Source organism: Chiloscyllium plagiosum, unplaced genomic scaffold (assembly GCF_037043375.1).
Source record: "Chiloscyllium plagiosum isolate Xiang-an unplaced genomic scaffold, Cpla_swu_hap1 HiC_scaffold_48, whole genome shotgun sequence".
Lineage (NCBI taxonomy): Eukaryota > Metazoa > Chordata > Chondrichthyes > Orectolobiformes > Hemiscylliidae > Chiloscyllium > Chiloscyllium plagiosum.
Genome location: NW_028270186.1, coordinates 875,255 through 895,059, shown reverse-complemented (window position 1 = coordinate 895,059; position 19,805 = coordinate 875,255). Strand labels below are relative to the sequence as shown.

The 19,805-nt window shown below is 43.2% G+C and overlaps 1 protein-coding gene across 1 annotated transcript in view; it reads right to left on the bottom strand.

Annotated features, from left to right (window-relative positions):
• Positions 1-18,584, bottom strand: part of LOC122542962 (calcium-activated potassium channel subunit alpha-1-like) — a 109,033-nt gene extending 90,449 nt beyond the window's left edge. The window contains exons 1-11 of the mRNA XM_087984288.1: positions 18,459-18,584; positions 16,135-16,236; positions 13,552-13,740; positions 11,769-11,830; positions 9,384-9,474; positions 7,895-8,006; positions 7,153-7,228; positions 6,114-6,189; positions 4,780-4,950; positions 3,385-3,476; positions 888-998 (exon numbers count right to left, since the gene is read on the bottom strand). Of these exons, the coding sequence (XP_087840414.1) occupies positions 888-998; positions 3,385-3,476; positions 4,780-4,950; positions 6,114-6,189; positions 7,153-7,228; positions 7,895-8,006; positions 9,384-9,474; positions 11,769-11,830; positions 13,552-13,740; positions 16,135-16,236; positions 18,459-18,584 (1,208 nt within the window). The remainder of the gene's footprint in view (positions 1-887; positions 999-3,384; positions 3,477-4,779; positions 4,951-6,113; positions 6,190-7,152; positions 7,229-7,894; positions 8,007-9,383; positions 9,475-11,768; positions 11,831-13,551; positions 13,741-16,134; positions 16,237-18,458) is intronic.
• Between the last annotated feature and the right edge of the window lie 1,221 nt (positions 18,585-19,805).

The window sequence follows — 19,805 nt, the reverse complement described above, 5'->3', positions numbered from 1 at the left end:
ATAGTTGACATTTAATGTTTGCTTTTAGAGTTAAAAAAACAAGTTGATGTTATTTTCTCTAAATAGGGGAATTTGGGAGTTCCCTGTCACTCATGTTTTAACAGATTACAAGGTGAGGTGAGCTTTTCTGGGTGTTTGGTTTAATTAACAGAGGGGTTCACCGCTGCATCGTAACAATGCACAGCGAATGCAAGAAATAGGAGCAGCTGAATATCAGACCGTCAAGGCTGTTCGGCACATGTTATTCGGAAGAGAGTTTGGGTATTTTGACTGTGAGAAAGTGAAGGGGCAGTGATATGTTTCCAAGTCTGGATGGTGTCTGATTTGAAGGGGAACTTGAAGGTGTGGTATGCTTGTGCTCTTGCTGCCCTGATCTTTTCAAATGCTCAAGGACAGGAAATGTTTGTGAACAATACAAGGTTTGACTGTTGGTTCAGTATTCACATTTGGTCACATTTCCTATGGTAATAACATCGGCTAAAGCAGCTCAAAATAAATTCTGTTTGCAGTGTCTTGTTAGCACTGATTCATGAACTCACTAGTGTCCTCTACCATCCGTCCATGTTCTGAACCATGCCAAGATAGTTGACACTTAACTTCCCTCTGAGTCAAGGATTATAAATGGGAGGAAAGTGAAGTTAAGGATCCAGTCAGATCAGCCACAGTGTTATTGAGTGGCAGATCAGGTTTGATGGGCTAAATAGCCATTTATGTTCCTGATTTTGATGTTTTGATGATCTTCAGTCAGATCCAATGTGGTTTGGGATGGGAAATATTTTCCAGCCTTACCATTAATACCCACATCATAAGAATTTTTCTTTTGAAATACATTTCAAATCTTACAAGGAAGCTAGGAAAAAGGGTACTTATCAGCATTCAGAACTTACTTCTCCATAACTACAATGTCTGTTAAACTTTCCTCTTTTTCTTTACGAGTGAAATCCTTCAGAAAATCATGGATACTGTTCCGAGTAATGTGACCACAGACTATAACATATCTGCAACAGATCACACACAAGGTGAAAGGCTTCACAATCACACTACACTTGAGCTGTAGGTCATTTCTTTGTTCTTTCTGAATCTGGTTTTGTCGTCACTCTCCCTTGGAGATTTTCCATGAGTAGAACAGCTGTTGGGGCAGCATGATGGCTCAGTGGTCAGCATTGTTGCCTTACAGTGCTAGCGAGCCAAGTTCAATTCCAGACTTGGGCAACTGTCTGTGTGGAGTTTGCGCATTTTGCCTGTGTCTGCGTGGGTTTCTTTCAGATGCTCCGGTTTCCTCTCACAGTGTAAAGCTGTGTAGGTTAGGTGGATTAGCCATGGAGAATGTAGGGTTACAGGGACAGAGGAGGGGGGCAAGCCTGGGTGAAATGCTCAGAGTCGGTGTGGATGTATTGGGCCAGATAGCCTGTTTCCACACTGTAGGGGTTTGATTCGATTCTAACTCTTACTGAATTCACTGGAGAGTAAAAGAGATCAGCTCAGGAATGGACACAATAGACTGTACAAGAGGAAAAGAAGGAGGCAGGAATAAAATCCCAGTGTTGAATCATCCTAGTTTTCATTTGCACAACTTGTCAGCAGCTCATTGAGCGTGGGGTGGTGGGATTGGATATTCAAGACAGAAATGCTAAAGCATGTCTTCTTCTGCTTTATTGTACCAATCATCTCTCACTAACTTAATCATCCATTGTAGTTCCTGTTCACCCAGAAAATGCTGCCCCACTGCATGTTTGGATTAGATTACTTCCAGTGTGGAAACAGGCCCTTCGGCCCAACAAGTCCACACCGACCCACCTAGACCCATTCCCCCACATTTACCCCTTCACCTAACGCTACGTGCAATTTAGCATGGCCTAACCTGCACATTTTTGGAATGTGGGAGGAAACCGGAGCACCCAGAGGAAATCCACGCAGACACGGGGAGAATGTGCAAACTCCACATAGACAGTTGCCTGAGGCAGGAATTGAACCCGGGTCTCTGGCACTGTGAGATAACAGTGCTAACCACTGTGCCACCGTGCTGCCCATAAAAGGACAAAGGTAAACCACAGGTCATGGTAATAATGACACAATCAGTTGCCACATTCTCTTTACAATACTGGGTTTGTATGCCACATCTCATCAAGGTTTGCCCCTGTTAACTGGAGAAATAAAGTGTATGGGATAGTAGGAATTGAGATTTGAACAGTATGATGAGGAGTACTGAATTCCTGGCTCTGCACTGACACTGGTTGTTGAAAATCTTTTAACTGATGATTCTCACTGGCAACCTCCCAGTGGCAACTTCTTCCCATTCTGAGTTATGATGTGCTGTTGTTTTGGGGATACAAAATCTCAGCCAATCATACAAATGTTTGTGTGTGTGATATGCATGAAAAATATCTGGCCTGGTAAACTTTGATTGTGCTGGTCACCCCTTCCTCTGACAGCCATGAAGAGGGAGATGGCATGGGGCAGGGTGACATTAGGCACATGGACACACATGATGACCGCTGAGCCATCAGTTGGCCAACTTGACACACGAGATGGCCGCCGGACCACAATATGGAGAGAGACAGCAGAGCAAACACAGACACTACCTGGGGCCACCAGAATGCCAGCACAATGCACTCACAACCCATTTGATTAGTTTCAGACGGGTGGTGGGGAGAGAATACACATGAGTAACGAACAATACCTGCCGAAATGTCTGGGTCCAGCCAATACCTCTTATAGAAATGCTAACAGCTTGATACACACTCAATACAAAGTGCTAATGGCCAGGGCTGCAGTAATCGTCCTTTTCAGGAAGAGTGATTAGCGCCCATTACCACAGCAATGGACTTCTGTGCAGACATTGAAACTGACAATGACCACATGGAAGTTAACAAACGCTGCACTGGAACTGACAAAGACTGTATTGAAACTGTCAATGATTCTGCAATGATTGCCATAAACAAACCATGTTACAAAGATAATAATCTCATCACTGACCTATTGTATCACAAGATGTATAAATGTTTCTTGACATGTGCTCCGGGTTGAGAGAAGACTCACAGCTGACCACTGTGCTGTTGGTGTCTCTCTCTCTCTCTCTCTCTCCCTGGAGCTCTGGTATTTCCTAGTACAGTAAACTCTGTTGTTGAACCCCGACTGACTCTGAGGCTAGTGATTTTCCCAGCAACAGCCACAACACTGTCACAGCAGCAGTCCCTGGATAGCCTGCAAGAACAGGAAGCCTGGCTAATTTTATATCTCCCATTGATCAAATGACACTGAAACCTGCACCCCTTCAAAGTTTCAACTGGATTTGGATGACCCAGTAAATGTTTGCAGATAAATCAATCAAAAGACCAACCTCATCAAGAAAAAGTGTGAAGAAAAGAGATGGCGAATACTCACTTTTTACCTGTGAAGTGGCTGTATTTCCCAGTATATTTCCGATGGCTCCCAATAATTTCTATAATCTCAGGGACATGACTCGCAAATAAAGCCTGTTAGTGTTGACAAGATTTTAAATGTTTAATTACTTTCATTTCAAAGCTGTCAGCCATTTCTGCAATTGTACCATATATAAACCAGAGGATATCGCTCGCATTTTGCAGAGAAAGGATGAAAGAAAGATTTGCACTTCTGCAATGACTTTCTTGACTGGGAGATCCCAAAGCATTCCACTGCCAATGGAGTACTTTTGAAGTAATATTGTAGGTAACAGAGCAGTGAATTTGCATACAGCAAGCTCCCACAAATCACAATGTGATAATGATCATATAATCAGTTTTATGAATATTGGTTAAAGGATATGTAATAATCAGCTAACCTAGAATAATTAGATTACTTACAGTGTGGAAACAGGCCCTTCGGCCCAACAAGTCCACACCGCCCCGCCGAAGCGCAACCCACCCATTCCCCTACATTTACCCCTTACCTAACACTACGGGCAATTTAGCATGGCCAATTCACCTGACCTGCACATCTTTGGACTGTGGGAGGAAACCGGAGCACCCGGAGGAAACCCACGCAGACACGGGGAGAACGTGCAAACTCCACACAGTCAGTCGCCTGAGGCGGGAATTGAACCCGGGTCTCTAGCGCTGTGAGGCAGTAGTGCTAACCACTCTGCCACCGTGCCGCCCACCAATTGTTCTCTGATACCTCTGATGGAGCTGATGTGGAGGTGCTGGTGTTGGACTGGGGTGGACAAGGCCAGAAATTACACGACACCAGGTTATAGGACAACAGGTTATTTTGAAATCGCAAGTTTTCGGAGCACTTCCCTTTGTCAGGTGAAGTCCTTCAGCCTTATGCTCCACTTTGTAGACTGAGACTTGAATTGACAATCTTCAGATTCTTTCCAGTCTACAGAACAGCAAGAGACCATTACAGAGGAACCTCAATTATCCGGCATTCGATTATCTGGCATTCGATTATCCGAACATGTCTTTTGGATTATTAAGGTTCCTCTGTAATCCAAAGGGTCTGTGTTGTTTATACTGCAATCCACATAAGCCTTTCCCACCTCTGTCCGTCGTAACTTTCAGCATAACCATCTTTCCTTTTGTTACTCATGTGTTTCTCAAGCATCATCTGAAAAGTATCTGTGCTGTTTACCTCAATGGGGAGGAAAGCAGGTATGGCTGCTGACTGAGAGCAATAGTGTGACGCCAAGTTCAGTAATAATTGTCCCGTCAGACAGAGAGAAAAATGAATCCATTAATCATTGTTGGATTCACAAGGCACATTTGAGGCGAGAGACGTTGACATCACAGACAGAGTAAAATAAAGGAATTGATTTACCAAGCCCAAAATGATGAAGAATACCATGAAGACCTGGCCGACTGTAGTTTTGACAATCAAGTCACCATATCCGACAGTAGACATGGTGACCATGAGGAGATAGACACACTGCCAGTAGGTTAAACTTTGTTCATTGGGTTCTGTGAGCCAGGGGTCTCCTGAATTTTCAATCTTAAAACAAAGATCATAACAATTAATGACAGTCATGTAAGGAATTTCTTCAGATCAACATTCACCTTAGAGAAATATTATAACAAAGATGAACCCTTGGAGGTGAGTAAAATTACTCACAATATCCTTCAATCTTTAAATATGATCGCCTTCTTCACTCTTATTCTGTGAAGAATAACTGTCATCATGCCACAGGCAAGGCACCCACCTTCAATGGGGCAGGGGCAAAGAATGCAGGTGCAGAATGGGAAATCAAACTCCAGCTCTTCCTGAGGAGTACAAAACGACTGAACAATCTGCAACTGTTTACAGTTTCCATGCTGAACAAGCTCAATCCCACATGATGCTCCACTTATTCATCACTTTATCTCGCTGACTATTGCTTCTCCAACGCCTTGTGCTCAAACCTTCTGTGGCCTCAATCTCTCCTCCCTCTCCCTTGAACCTGCTCCAGCTCTGTAACCCATCTCATCACACAACTTACTGATTCCAGAATCTTCCCCAGCACTCTGGTCCCATCAAAGGGCAGAGCATAGGGCACTTTGCTGTGGAATTGTTAGAATCCTTACAATGTGGAAGCAGACCAGTCAGACCACACCAACCCTCCAAAGAACATCCCATCCCCCTACCCTATCCCTGTAACCCTCCTTATACATTGCTAATCCACATCGCTTGCACATCCCTGGACACTATCGGCAATTTAGCGTAGCCAATCGATGCTAAACTGCACACCTGTGGGAAGAAACCCAGGCAGACACGGGGAGAATGTACCAACTCCACACAGAGACAATTGCCTGAGGCTGGAATCGAACCCATGTCCCTGGCACTGTGAGGCAGCAGTACTAACCACCGAGCCACCGTGCTGTGCTTTGGTAAATTTCTCAGCTTCCCCCCTTCTTCCTTTAAGTCTATCATTAAAAGCAACCTTTTATGATTCCTGTACAGATAACAACTTACAAATCTCACCTTCTTTGACTGACTGACAATCTATTTTCCTCTCGACCATGATCCACACAGGCCCTCTTCCTATAGTTAAATGTAGATGTCTTTGTTGTTAATAACGCCAAGATCTATTGCCAAAAATGTGTGACACGTGGCATTCTTGTGAAAATGACTGGATGCATTTTAGTTTGAGGCGCTGAATTGCCAGATTGTGAACTTACTATGTGTATGAAGCCAGCAGCCGTGAACCATGTGCCCAGAAACACAGACAGCAGACTTGCCAATTTGATTTTTGAACTGCAAAGTTAAAAGATTCAGAAGAAAGTTAAATGGTGAGTTACAGAAATATAACACAATGCTTATCTGTTTTCTCTATCAATTGTTTCCCTCTTCTCCTCCAGAGGGCCCAAGATTTAAACCTTCAGGAGCTGGTTGAGCTCACTAGGCAGTGCTCTAACCTCTGCTTCCGAGGGCCATAGGTTTAATCTCCACTCCAGTTTGACTGAGGGAGTGCTGGTAATCATAGGTGCTGACCTTTCAGTGCTGAACTGAAACCCTGTTAATGCATTCATGTCTGATCTGGACCTGAAATACATTAGCCTCCTTAATTTGGACCCTCACCCAAAAAACACCTAGATCCATCCAGAACTTCTTCACATTACTTTGAGGATTGTGAAGAAATCAAATCTCTCAAGCTGTCCTTTTGAATTCTTTTCATAGTTTCAGCACCACAAAAATATCACCACTATACCCTCTTTGCCCCAAACAATACTAGCCTAGGCAATGCAACAGGCCAGAGAGTCACAGAGTTTTAGGCCCATCATGTCTCTGCTACTCATAATGCACTATCTACTCTTGTTCCATTTTATCGCAATTGGGCCATACTCTATGGGCCAGTTGTGATAAAATGGAACAAGAGTAGACAATGATTTATGAGTAGCAGAGACATGATGGGCCTAAAACTTTGTGACTCTCTGTCCAGTTTGCACAACTCCTGATGTGGTCTGATCAAGGCTCTCAAGCATTGTACACTTCCCTTTGTGTTCCAAACTCAGTCAGTCAAAGTCTGGCATCTGCAGATTTTTTTGTGAGTAATCAGTTAGGCCTTTCACACTAACATGAAAAATGACTGCAAAGACAAAGTAAGGATTCATCAGGTGATTCTTGCGATCAGTATTTGACATCCTCTGGCAATCTAGTCATTGGATGACATTACTTTCCCAAGTTGATATCAATTTGACCAGTCACAACTGAACTTACTTTCTCTTCAGAATCCGGAGGTATTGTAGGATTTCAGGTAATTGCAGCAAGCGAAGAGACCTCATGAACCTCAAGCCTGGAAAAATAATGCAAAACAAGACAATCACCCCAACCTTCCTTTGTGCCTGAAAGATTGAGATGCCAGTCAGGGTGAACCGAAACGATAACTGACAGCTTGGGTTCATCAGGTTGAATGAAATCTGGATAGAAGCTGCCTGACATTTTCTGTTGTTAACTGACAAAAGAGCACATTAATTAAATTTCATTTTACAATTTACTATGGTGGGGATCTGAAATCTTGCCAGCCCAGCTCCCCTGATAGCTGCCTAGTTGGGTCAGCACTTCCAGTAGACGACATTCTTAGAGTTCTTTTCACTTATCAAAACTCCAGTGTCAAAAATATCATCTGTTGATTTAACAGGAGAGATTAGCTAGTGTTACCATGATAATTCAAACACAAGACATACCATCAAGACTCCAGGAGAATTACATCTGAAAAAGGTGATAACAATCTGATTCACTGCTCTCGGCCTGCTTTTCCAGAACTCCTAGTTTCCTCAGAGTAGATTTCCAGAGTTTCCGGATTATTCCAGCAAAAAGTAACTACCTCTGGGTTATCGGAATAACAGATGGTTTCAGGAAATCATTAATAAGAAGGCAACATGAATATCTTAAATCTGGGGTGATGGCTGCCTAAGAGGGAGTGAGAAAAAGTAAACCACCTTTCTATTTGCACACTCACCAATACAGTCCTTACGGAAATAGAGTGCGACGATAACTGGAGGGATAGTGAAGAAGTCCACGACAGAGTTGAGCTCAAACCAGAACTGAAACTTGTCTTGTGCTGCAATGAACTGTTGTGGATAAATAACAAACAGGTAATCTTCAGGCCAAAGTCTCCCAGTAACTGCCAGCTAGGGATCACTCAATCGTAACAAGAGGTAGGAGTATTGAATGATGTCTCCCTCTCCCTAATCTTTGATTTATGGAGATTTATGATGGTTTTAGGGCTGGAGGAGATAGCAAAGCAAGGGCATGGTGAAAATCTAGAGGGATTTGTAAATAAGTTTTCAACATTTTCAGGGTTAGCATTGAGCAGAAATTGAACTGGACTGGCCATATGTAAACTGTGGCTACAAGAGCAGGTTAGGGGCAGTGGGAACTCACCTCTGACTCGTCAAAGCCTGTCCACCATCTGCAAGGCATAAGTCAGGCGTGATGGAATACTCCCCACTTTCCTGGGTGGATGCAGTTCAAGCACACTCAAGGAGCTTGACACATCCAAACAACGTAGTCTGTTTGACTGGCACCACACCCACTAACATTTACTACCTCCATCTCATGCTCAGTAGTAGCAGTATGTACTGTCCACAAGACACACTGACGTATCTTAGACAGCACCTTTAAAAGCCTCAACCACTTCTATCCAGAAGGACTAGGACAGCAGATACATTGGAGCACCTGCCCTAATAGATTCTCCTCCAAGCCACTCACCATCCTGACTTGGAAGTATATCGCCATTCCATCAGTGCTGCTGAGTCAAACTTTTGGAACTCTTTCCCGAACAGCATTGTGTGTTCCACTCCACCAAATCAAACTCAGCCGTCAAGAAGGCAGCTCACAACCACCTTCTCTCGGGCAATTAGAAATGGGCAATAAATGCTGACTATCCAGTGATGATGCCCACACCACATGAATTACTTTGTTAAAAAAAATTAGAGGCATTTGTGGGCTGGGAATGTTAACCTCAGTGTTGTGCTCAAGTCTTAAGAGTGGGATTTCGTGATGTTTATAAGCTGTGACTCAGTGAGTAGTGGTCTCACCTCTGGGTTGCAAAGAAAGTTGATTCTCCCCATTACAGTGCTGAGGGAATATCGCACTAGCAAATGCTGCCTTTCAGATGAGGAATGTTAACAACAGCTCTACCTGCTCTCTCACCCGCACACAAAAGATGCCATGGCATTATGAGCAAAAGAGCAGGTAAGTTCTCCCTTTTGAATTGGCCAGTATTTATCCCTCCACCAACACCACAAAAGCATGGAACCAGGTTTTGATTGTGGGATTTTGCTACGTGCAAACTGGCTGCTCTTCAAAGTGTGCTTCATTGCAACTTGGGATGTCCTGACATTGAGAAATATACTGCTGAAATGTGGGTCTTTCTTTTCAGGGATGATAGTGCATTGAAATGAGACTGATTTCCACTTAGATTCAAATGACAGAAAATTACTTACACGCATTCCAAAGTAAAATAAAAAGAATGCATTAAAGCATAGATCAACCATCTGTAGAGTGCTCAGAACCACTTTTGTGCTTTCATTACTCCTGCAGAAAGGGAACAGCATGTTCAATTCATTGAATCAAAGTTCTGCTTCAAATTTTCTCTCCCCACAATCTCACTTAACTCTCTTTTTATCTACACCAAGAAAAAATTCACCAAGCATTCATCAAAATAGAAGGGTCCAGCATTTTGCTGTGAGATAAATAATTTTGCCAGTTTCTTGAAAAGAGGAGGGAGAATTTGAGAGGACCTGATAACTAGACACAGATAATTCTCATTTTACTTAGCGCTTCCTTTCTTGAGTGAACCGTAGATCCGAATAGGAAATCCCACAGGAAAACCGGAATTAGGTTCTTTACTGGAGCAGCCAGTATTCAAGTTGAACTACTGAACACCAATACTGTGCCCTCCTAGCTAAAATAACTTACTGAATACCACAGATACACTGTACTAGTGCTCCATAATCCATATCTATACTCATGAAGTGACATATGTCGTTTTCAGTTTAAACAATGTTCAATATAACATAGTATTGTTGCACTTATCATTTCATTTCATGAAAAAGATCTACAATAATTCATTAAGAATGATCTTTTCTTTTGCTGAATCTTGTGAAATACCCCAAGTCACTAATGTTTGAGTCCTAAGGAGCATCCTGGTGTGATAGTTACTGATACCACATCTTCATCAAAGTACACTGCTGTTGCAACACTTCTGCCTCTGACTCATGCTGGGAGAGATTTACGAGTCTGCAAGCTACAAACACTCTTCCATTCATTTCTTTTTGCCTTTCAAAAAAGCTGTGAGGTTTCCACGTTCTACTAAGGGGAGGATGAGGCAACTATGGCTGACAAGTCCAGGCAGCATCCTGGTAAAACTCCTCTGTTCCATCTCTAAAGCTTCCACATCCTTCCTATAATGAGGCAACCAGAACTGAACACAATATTCCAAGCATGGTCAAACCAGGACTCTCGAGAGCTGCAGCATAACCTCAGTCCCCCTGCTAATGAAAGCCAACACACCACACGCCTTCTTAACAACCCTACCAACCCGGATGGCAACTTTGAGTGATCTATGGATGTGGACCCCAAAATCCCTCTGTTCCTCCACACTGCCAAGAATCTTGCCTTTAAACCTATATTCTTCATTCCAAAGTGAATCACTTCACACTTTTCCAGGGTGAACTCCATCTGCCACTTATCAGCCCAGCTCTGCATCCTGTCAATATCCCATTGCAACCTACAAAAGCAAAATACTGCAGACACTGGAAATTAGAATCAAACACAAAGAATTCTGGAGAAACTGCAGGATTGGCAGCACCTGTTAAGAGAGAGAAACAAAACTTAACCCTTTCAGTCCAATATATGTGTTCAGAAGAAGAGCCAAATTGGACTGGAAATGTTACCTTTCTGGTCACCAGTGCTGCCAGTCCTACATAGTTTCTCCAGCATTCTCTGTGTGTGTTTCATATTCTGGACTCATGGATTTGCATTGCACTATGGCCGATAGTGAAATTTGAATTCAGTAAAAACTGGAATTAAAAGTATGCCTAATTGCGACCCTGCAACCACTGTCAGTCATTGTGAAAACCAACCTGTTTCGTTAATGTCCTTTAGGGAAGGAAATCTTCTTAACTGGCCTAGCCTGGCCTACATGTGAGTTCAGACCCACAGCTATACGTTCAACTCTGAACATTGGATGTGGGCAATACTTGCTGGCCTAGCTAGCTACAACTATATCCCATGAATTAATGTAAAAATGTAAATCTGGAAATACCAAAAAAGCAGAAAGAAACAGGCCCTAAAAAAAACAAATTCAAGTGAAATAATGTTAAATGGAGCAATGCTAAATAAGGACAACTGTTTTAACTCCTCCAATTTTCACTCAGATTATCTGGCACAAGACACCCTTAAATTAATAGTGGGTGAAGAACTCCAAGTTAGAATTCCATGAATTGCAAAAGGTTGTACAGCATCAGTCCATTCGAACAGTGATTAACAACCTTTGGGTATCTTGACCTCACATTGCAGCCTTCACATCTGTGGCAGTTCAGTCCTATTTAAGGGGAGATCCTGTTGAACAATATGTGAGTGTGCACTTGCCTGTGAGACCAATCCTCACAAAGCCAATAGGGAGGCAATTATGCAAAGATAAGGGCTTGCGCAAACCTGTGTCACGTTGGCAGTATTGTGCAGATTGCAGTGAGCAAATAATAATGAGGGATGGGTATTGTCCTTTTAAAATGGGCAAAGTCACCAAGTCTCCCAACGTCCTCATAAGGAAGCCCAGCAAGCATCAACAGCAACCTCTCAGTTTCTTTCTCCAATACAATACTTACTCTATTGATGTGACGAAGTAGATGAAAAGGGAGCCAAAGCTCAGTAAGAATACCATCATTACCTGTCAAAGAGACATGAGTCGCATTAGAAGGATAACAGTGAATTGATCTTGGGACCCACTTCCATGAACCTGGAAGGGTAATTGAAGGCAGAGGTTTGATGGAGCTCCACACTTGTTCCTCTATCAGACTAGGAGGAGAAAGTGAGGTCTGCAGATGCTGGAGATCAGAGCTGAAAATGTGTTGCTGGAAAAGTGCAGCAGGTCAGGCAGCATCCAGGGAACAGGAGAATCGACGTTTCGGGCATAAGCCCTTCTTCAGGAAGAAGGGCTTATGCCCGAAACGTCGATTCTCCTGTTCCCTGGATGCTGCCTGACCTGCTGCGCTTTTCCAGCAACACATTTTCACCTCTATCAGACTAAACAGCCACTGCTGAAGCAAAACTGGAATTTACCCACATTCACTCTTATCTTCCAAACACACACCCACCTTCCCCATTCCTCACCCGCTCTACCTGTCCCCCTCTTATTCTCCCTATTCCACACACACTCTCTCCTACTTACACCCAAACTCACCATCCCTTATCCACTCGATCTGTTCCACAGTCTCACTCTCCATGCCCTTCTAATTTTCCCCATCTCAAACATAATCTCCCCATCCCACATATATTTCCCTGTCCCACACCCAGTCCCTCAAACCTCCACCTTGGAGCATTTGCAGGTCTTTTGAAGCTTAATTGGTGTGACATTTGACCACCTAGTACATTGCACGCCAGCCTGATCGGATTATATGTTCCAGGCAGTTGCTGGTTAGTGTGATAAATATATATATCATGGTTAATTTTGGAACTCAGTTTCTAAAATTGAGGCAGATGAATTTTGGTTTCAATTTTGTGAATGTAGTTTATTTTTAAAAGGCCAGAAACTTATTCAACCTATGAGAGTTTGCAAAGATGTTTTCAGTTTTTAGAACTGGGAAGAAGTTGAGGTTAACAGTCCAAGAATGAGAATTGAAAGAAGTCATAAAACTATCTCAACCATCCCAGAAGCGAGACTGGACAGAGTCAGTTAAGTAATTAATTAAAGAGATAAGAAAGGTTTGATATTTAGATTAGATTACTTACCGTGTGGAAACAGGCCCTTCGGCCCAACAAGTCCACACCAACCCTCCGAAGAGCAACCCACCCAGACCCATTCCCCTACATCTACCACTATGGGCAATTTAGCATGGCTAATTCACCTAACCTGCATATTTTTGGACTGTGGGAGGAAACTGGAGCACCCAGAGGAAACCCACACAGACACGGGGAGAATGTGCAAACTCCACATAGACAGTTGCCTGAGGTGGGAATTGAACCCGGGTCTCTAGCGCTGTGAGCTAACCACTGAGCCACCCACTGCCACCATGCTGCATTTCTCTGGGAATTCAGCAGCTTTAAAGGATATTGCATGGAAACATTAAAACTTTGAGTTGTTGATATGGTACGACATATTTTTATTTTTGGTGCAGTAAATTCATTATCTGTTGTTAGAGAACATGCGCAGCTTTGTGTGAAAAGGTATCCATGACTTGCCACCATGGTAACCAACAACACATATATTAATCATATGATCTATCAAGTCGAGTTTCAATCAAGACTCTGACTTGTCAAGTACTTCTGTAATCAGCTGTAATCCTGACAGTAGTCATCTGAGAGAAAATATCTCAGGTTACTGATCTGCTTCCTTGCCCAGAGTCCCAGAAACAGCTGGTAGTTTTATTTCCATCTTAGTTTCATTTTTACAGAGCCCTGTTTGAAGTCTGATTTTAAGTCTAGGTGTCTCAGGTGAAACTTCTCATTCTTGTTACTCACAAGCCCTTGGCCAATCAGAGACTGAGCTGATATCATTCGCTGTGCCCATTCCTGGACTGCGTGCATCAGATCGACATCCCTTATTTTTGAAGTTTCTGTGGCATTCAGGCGTGCAATCTCCTAAAACACAATGGGTATCAACAGGTGAAGCAACACTTAGCATTCCCCATGGCACATGCAACTCCTGTAGATTTCCAAACATTTATTGGAAGAATTGTGTTGGTTTAGGAGTGACAGGTCTTGTGCTGCAGCAATACTTGCAGAGATTTGCATAACCATGGTCCAACCACTGTTGGAAATATCCCAAGAAGAGCAGGCTAGGCTTGCCAACTGCAGTTGGTGCACTGTCCTCCATGAGTCCCTTCCTCCAAGTTCTCTGACCCCACATTCCCATTCTTGTTCGCTCATAGTCTCATGGTGCCTTTCCCACCAGCTGCCAATCAGAAATCTGCATCAATGTTTTATAACTGACTGATCCATGGCTCTCAGGTAAACAGCCATTCTTTCCCCCAAGTCCAAGACCTTCATAACTCAGATATAAGGGTGCTCTCAATCTTTTGCAAACGCAGTGTCTTCAACTGACCAGTGGCTTTTCTCCCGCATTTTGTTTGCTGCATTGTTCTGTGGATAAGCTTTTAATTTCTGGGGTCCTGGGTGATGGCAACCTGAGAGGACAGACATTGAAGTGCAATGCGCTGCAGGATGAGGAATGCTTTCTATTTGTTTCCTTTCCCTTTAACCAACACCAAACTGATTGCGCAAATCATACATTTCATTCACTGTTTTGGTCAATGGCATATCCTGTGACTTTACAAAGAGCTGTGTCCATACCTTCTTTTCCACCTTCCTATCAACAGTTAAATGAAAATGGATGTACTGTTGACCCAGCTCACGTAAAATTCTTAAATTCCTGTGTCTCAGCCTTTCACTTCCTGATTTCTGTTTCTGTCAATGTCTGTTTATATATTTGTCCCTCATTCTGACTGTCTTTCTTTGTCTCTATCGTTCTCCAACTGTCTGTTTCCCTTCATTTTTCTGTCTCCCTCGTGCTCTAAACTTTACGCTCACTTCCCTTTCTCTATTCGGTCTCTGTTCCTTCCTTTGTGTTTGACTGTCTGCCTCTAGCCATTTCTTTCTCCCTCTCTGCCCATTTCTCAGTCACATACTCACTCTCTTATCTCAGTCTGTTTCCTTCCCTCACTCACACTCTGTCTGGCTCTCTCTTTAGTTTAAGGGCATGGACTCACTGTTTGCAGTGGACATGTTTGTTGGTGTGGAGTTGTTGGGCCAAGGGGCCTGTTTCCACACTGTTGGGATTCTGTGCTTTGTGCCACCAGACAATGGACACTGCCAAGAGCTTTTACCAGCCATTCACACTGTACAGAAACTAGGGCAAGGTGGAACATTTCAGCAGCTACAAACAGTCCCTAGAATTCGATTATTCTGAGGTAGGCTTGTTATTTGCAAGACAAATATTCTTGTATGACAGTAGCATATCCCAAAGCATGAAGTTTAACATTATAAATAACACCTTTGTGATTAACTCCAGTAGAACATAAATGGAGAGACAATATGAAATGAATGACACGATAAAAACATCTTTAAAGGGGATGCAGGAGCAGAGGAACCTGGGTGTATTTGTGCATAAGTTCTTGAAGATAGCAGGACAGGTGGAGAGGGAAGTTCAGAAAGCACACAATCTCCTCAGTTTTTTCTAATAGCAGCAGAGACCACAAGAGCAAGGCAGTGATGTTGAACTTGTTTAAGACACCAGTTCAGTCTCAGCCGGAGCTCTGTGTAGGGAAGGATGTGAAGACAATGGCGAGAGTGCAGAACAGAATGGTTCCAGAAGTGAGGAATCTCAGGTATGAAGACAGACTGGAGAAGATGAGACTTGGGAAGAACGGAAGCCTTCAAAATCATGAGAGGTCTGGGAAGAGTAAAAACGTTCCCTCTGGTGAAAGGATTGAGGATGAGAGGGTGTAGATTTAAAGTAATTTGTAAAAGAAGCAAAAGCCTTTTCATGATATAATTATTTAGCTTCCAAAATACATTATCTTGAGAGGGTGGTGGCGGGTTCAGGTGAGACTTGCAAAAGGGAATTAGACAGTTCTTTGAATGTGCACAGTTACAGAGAGAAGGTAGGGAGAACTAAGTGGGATGCAGATTGTGAAAGCTGGGCAGATAGAATGGGCTGAATGGCCTCCTTCTGCACCCTGTCAGTTCTGTGATTCCAGAGACTTGAGCGCATAAACCAGGCTGACATTTCTGAGGGCGTTGAAAGGGCTGACTTTTGAATGAGATGTAAATTCTCCCTGCTGTCCTGGTCAATATTTATCCTGCAATCAAGGTCCCGAAAAAGCTCATGATCACATTGCTTGTGGGATGTCACACAGATTGGCTATCACCACACTGACTGTAGTTCAGAACTATATTGGCTGTAATGCTGTTTGGAATATCCTGGGATTGTGAAGGATGTTCGATAAACACAAGCATGATGGTGGCAAACTATACCTCCGGTGTCAATCCCTGAACTCGTTTCTCCAGGACAACGTTGCTGATCTTGTGCTTTCCAGTGATAGTGATTTCATGACTTTGTCTTTTCCTTCTTGCCCACTAGTTCAAAGGAAAGGAAGGAAGAAATTAATTAAAGGTACTGACTTGAAAAAGTATTTCAGGATACAATCTCATCCAATTTATACAGTCATAGAGTCATATGGCTTGGAATCAGATCCTTTTGCCCAACTCGTCCATGCCAATCAGGCTTCCTAAGAACAAAGAACAAAGAAAATTTACAGCCCAGGAACAGGCCCTTTGGCCCTCTAAGTCTGAGCCGATCCAAATGTACTGTCTAAACTGTCGGTCACTTCCTAAGCATCTGTATCCCTCTGCTCCCCACCTACTCATGTATTTGTCCAGACGCATCTTAAATGAATCTACCGTGCCTGCCTCTACCACCTCTGCTGGCAACGCGTTCAAAATGCCCACCACCCTCTGTGTGAAGTACTTGCCGCGTGTATCCCCCTTAAACTTTCCACCTCTCACCTTGAAAGCATGACCTCTCGTTATTGAATCCTTCACCCTGGGAAAAAGCTCGTCTCTATCCACCCTGTCTATACCCTTCATGATTTTGTAAACCTCAAGCAGGGTCCCCCCTCAATCTCCTTTTTTCTAGTGAAAATAAACCTAACCTACTCAACCTCTCTTCATAGCTCGCACCTTCCATACCAGGCAACATCCTCGTAAACCTTCTCCGCACCCTCTCCAAAACGTCCACATCCTTTTGGTAATGTGGCGACCAGAACTGTACACAGTATTCTAAATGCGGCCGAACCAATGTCTTGTACAATTTTAACATGACTTGCCAGCTCTTATACTCAATACCCCGTCCAATGACGGCAAGCATACCATATGCCTTCTTGACCACTCTATCCACTTGTGCAGCAACCTTCCGCACACAGTGGACCTGCACTTCCAGATCTCTCTGCCCGTCAACTTTTCCCAAGGCTCTTCCATTCATTGTATAATTCATTCTAGAATTAGACTTGCCTAAATGCATCACCTCACATTTGTCTGGAATGAAAGCCATCTGCCACTTTACCGCCCAACTCTCCAGTCTATCTATATCCTCCTGTATTCTCTGACAGTCCCTTATGCTTTCTGCTACTCCACCAATCTTTGTGTCATCTACAAACTTGCTGATCATACCAACAGTGCCCTCTTCCAGATCATTTATGTATATTACAAAACAGTGGCCCCAATACTGACCCCTGTGGAACACCACTGGTCACCTTTCTCCATTTCGAGAAACTCCCTTCAACTACTACTCTCTGTCTCCTGTTGCTCAACCAGTTCTTTATCCACCTAGCTAGAACACCCTGCACACCATGTGACTTCACTTTCTCCATTAGTCTACAATGCCTTACTAAAGTCCATGTATATGACATCAACAGCCCTTCCTTCATCTATCAACTTGGTCACTTCCTCGAAGAACTCTATTAAGTTGGTAAGGCACGATCTCCCCCTGCACAAAACCATGTTGCCTATCACTGATAAGCTCATTCTTTTCAATTATAAATAGATCCTATCCCTCAGTACCCTCTCCAGCAACTTCCCCACCACCGACGTCAGGCTCACTGGTCTGTAGTTACCCAGAATATCCCTACTACCCTTCTTGTACTGAACGACTCCCATTTGACTCTATCCCTCTAAATCTTTCCTATCAATGTACTTGTCCAAATGTTTTTTTAAAATGTAACAGTTTCTCTGGCAGCTTGTTCCATGTACGCATTATCCTCTGTGTGAAAAAGTGACCCCCCCAGGTCCCTTTTAAACCTTTCCCCCCTTATCCTTAAACCTATGCCCTCAAGTTTTGGACTCTCCAACTGTTGGAGAAAGATTTTGGCTATTAAGCTTGTCTGTGCCCATCATGCTTTTATAATCCTTTATAAGGTCTGAGACATGCCCGTTTTCAGCCACACTAATTAGAAACATATGGGTTCAAGTTCCATCCCAGGGACAGCAGCGTGTCATCTATACTGAAAAACACTTCATTCTTGATGAAGCCTTTTGGGCTGCCCGAAGTCCTCATTTATCACAATCAATGCCTCCTGCCTAATCCTCAGCTTCAAACCCATCAGAGAGCACCACTACCTCAAGCAAGAAGGCAGTACACCACACATCTTCCCATGCCAAGATTTATTTCTTCTGCCATCCTCTTGTGCTCCATCTCTTAACCTCCTGTTATCTCGGAGGCGGGTGGACCTACCTCATTTCCCCAGGTGCGGAGATCATATCAGGCAGAAAATTATTGACCTCAATCCGCTTTCTCCATCTACTTTCAGAGATCTGTGGATCCAAGATTCCTCATCTCTGATCAGCATGCTCATGTTCATCGTGTGTTCTACTGACTTGGTTGCTTTACCCAAATGTATGAGCTCACTCTTCTGCAGACTTAATGCCATTTTTGCACTGACCTAACAACTGCACTGCGATCTAGCTGCTGTTGTTATTCTTTATCTTCACATGGAGTGCAGCCATGATGTGGGCTGCCACATTAATCCAAGAACAAAACCCACTTAGATAGTTTGAGAAGTTACAGTGTTGTCTAAGTTCAAAGCTTCTCTTTTCTTTAAAAGAGCAAACATTGCTTGGAACAAACTCAGCCAGCTGGACCTCAGAGAATCTGAGTCCCCTGTTTGGGGCTGTTAATCTGCTCCAATCAGGGAGCCCTGGCTGACAGATAGAAACAGAAGTGTCAGAGATGCTGACACTGTGAGAGCTGAGCCTGAATGAAGCAGTCTTAAAGTCAAGGACTGCTCATGTACAAATAAAAGTTTGTTTGGTGACGGACACCAGCCTCTGTGGAGTTATTTCAATCACAAATCAGATGTTCCCTAATTTACCTTTGTTTTATGTCCATGAGTAAATCCAGATAATAGATCACAAGCAGTCCTCAGGCCTCTATATAAGAGGATAAACAGCATGCCTCCAATGAAGACGGTGAACGAGGAACCAATCGCGCCCCACCACATGTCCTGGCTCATGATACGGCAGTTGTGGCTTGGCTTCCTGATGTCACTGTTGGTTTCACCGAAGTTGCTGAAGTTACCTTTTAAAAAGTTAATGTCACGTGATTTTCCCATTGTATTTGAGATTATCTCGTTGTTCTTAGTGTCCTCACTGTGTTACTTTTCAGACTAATTGAGGTTATGAATGACCCCCATTGTGAGTCATTCTTAGAATCTTAGAATGTTACAACACAGGAAGAAGTCATTGGACCCAGTCTGTGCCTGTGTTGGCTTCTTGCTGCAGTTGTCCAACCCAGGTCCACACCCCAACGTTTTTTCCCCAAAGCTTTATAATTAGTTCTTTTCCAATACATTATCCATGGTGCTGCCTCTAGGTCTTAATGACCCTCTGTATGAAGTCAGAAGTCAGTTAACACTAGGTTATAGTCCAATAGGTTTATTTGAAATCACAAGCTTTCAGAGAGTTGCTCCTTCGTCAGGTTTCCTATGATCTCACTTTCCAGAAGAAATGATTTCTGCCTACTTGCTTGAACAAAACCCTGTTAATTTTGAAAATGGAATCAGGCCTCCTTTTAAATATCTTTGCTCAAAGGAGAATGATGGCAGGTTCTTCCATTACTCCACATTACCAAATTCCTTCATCCCAGACATCAT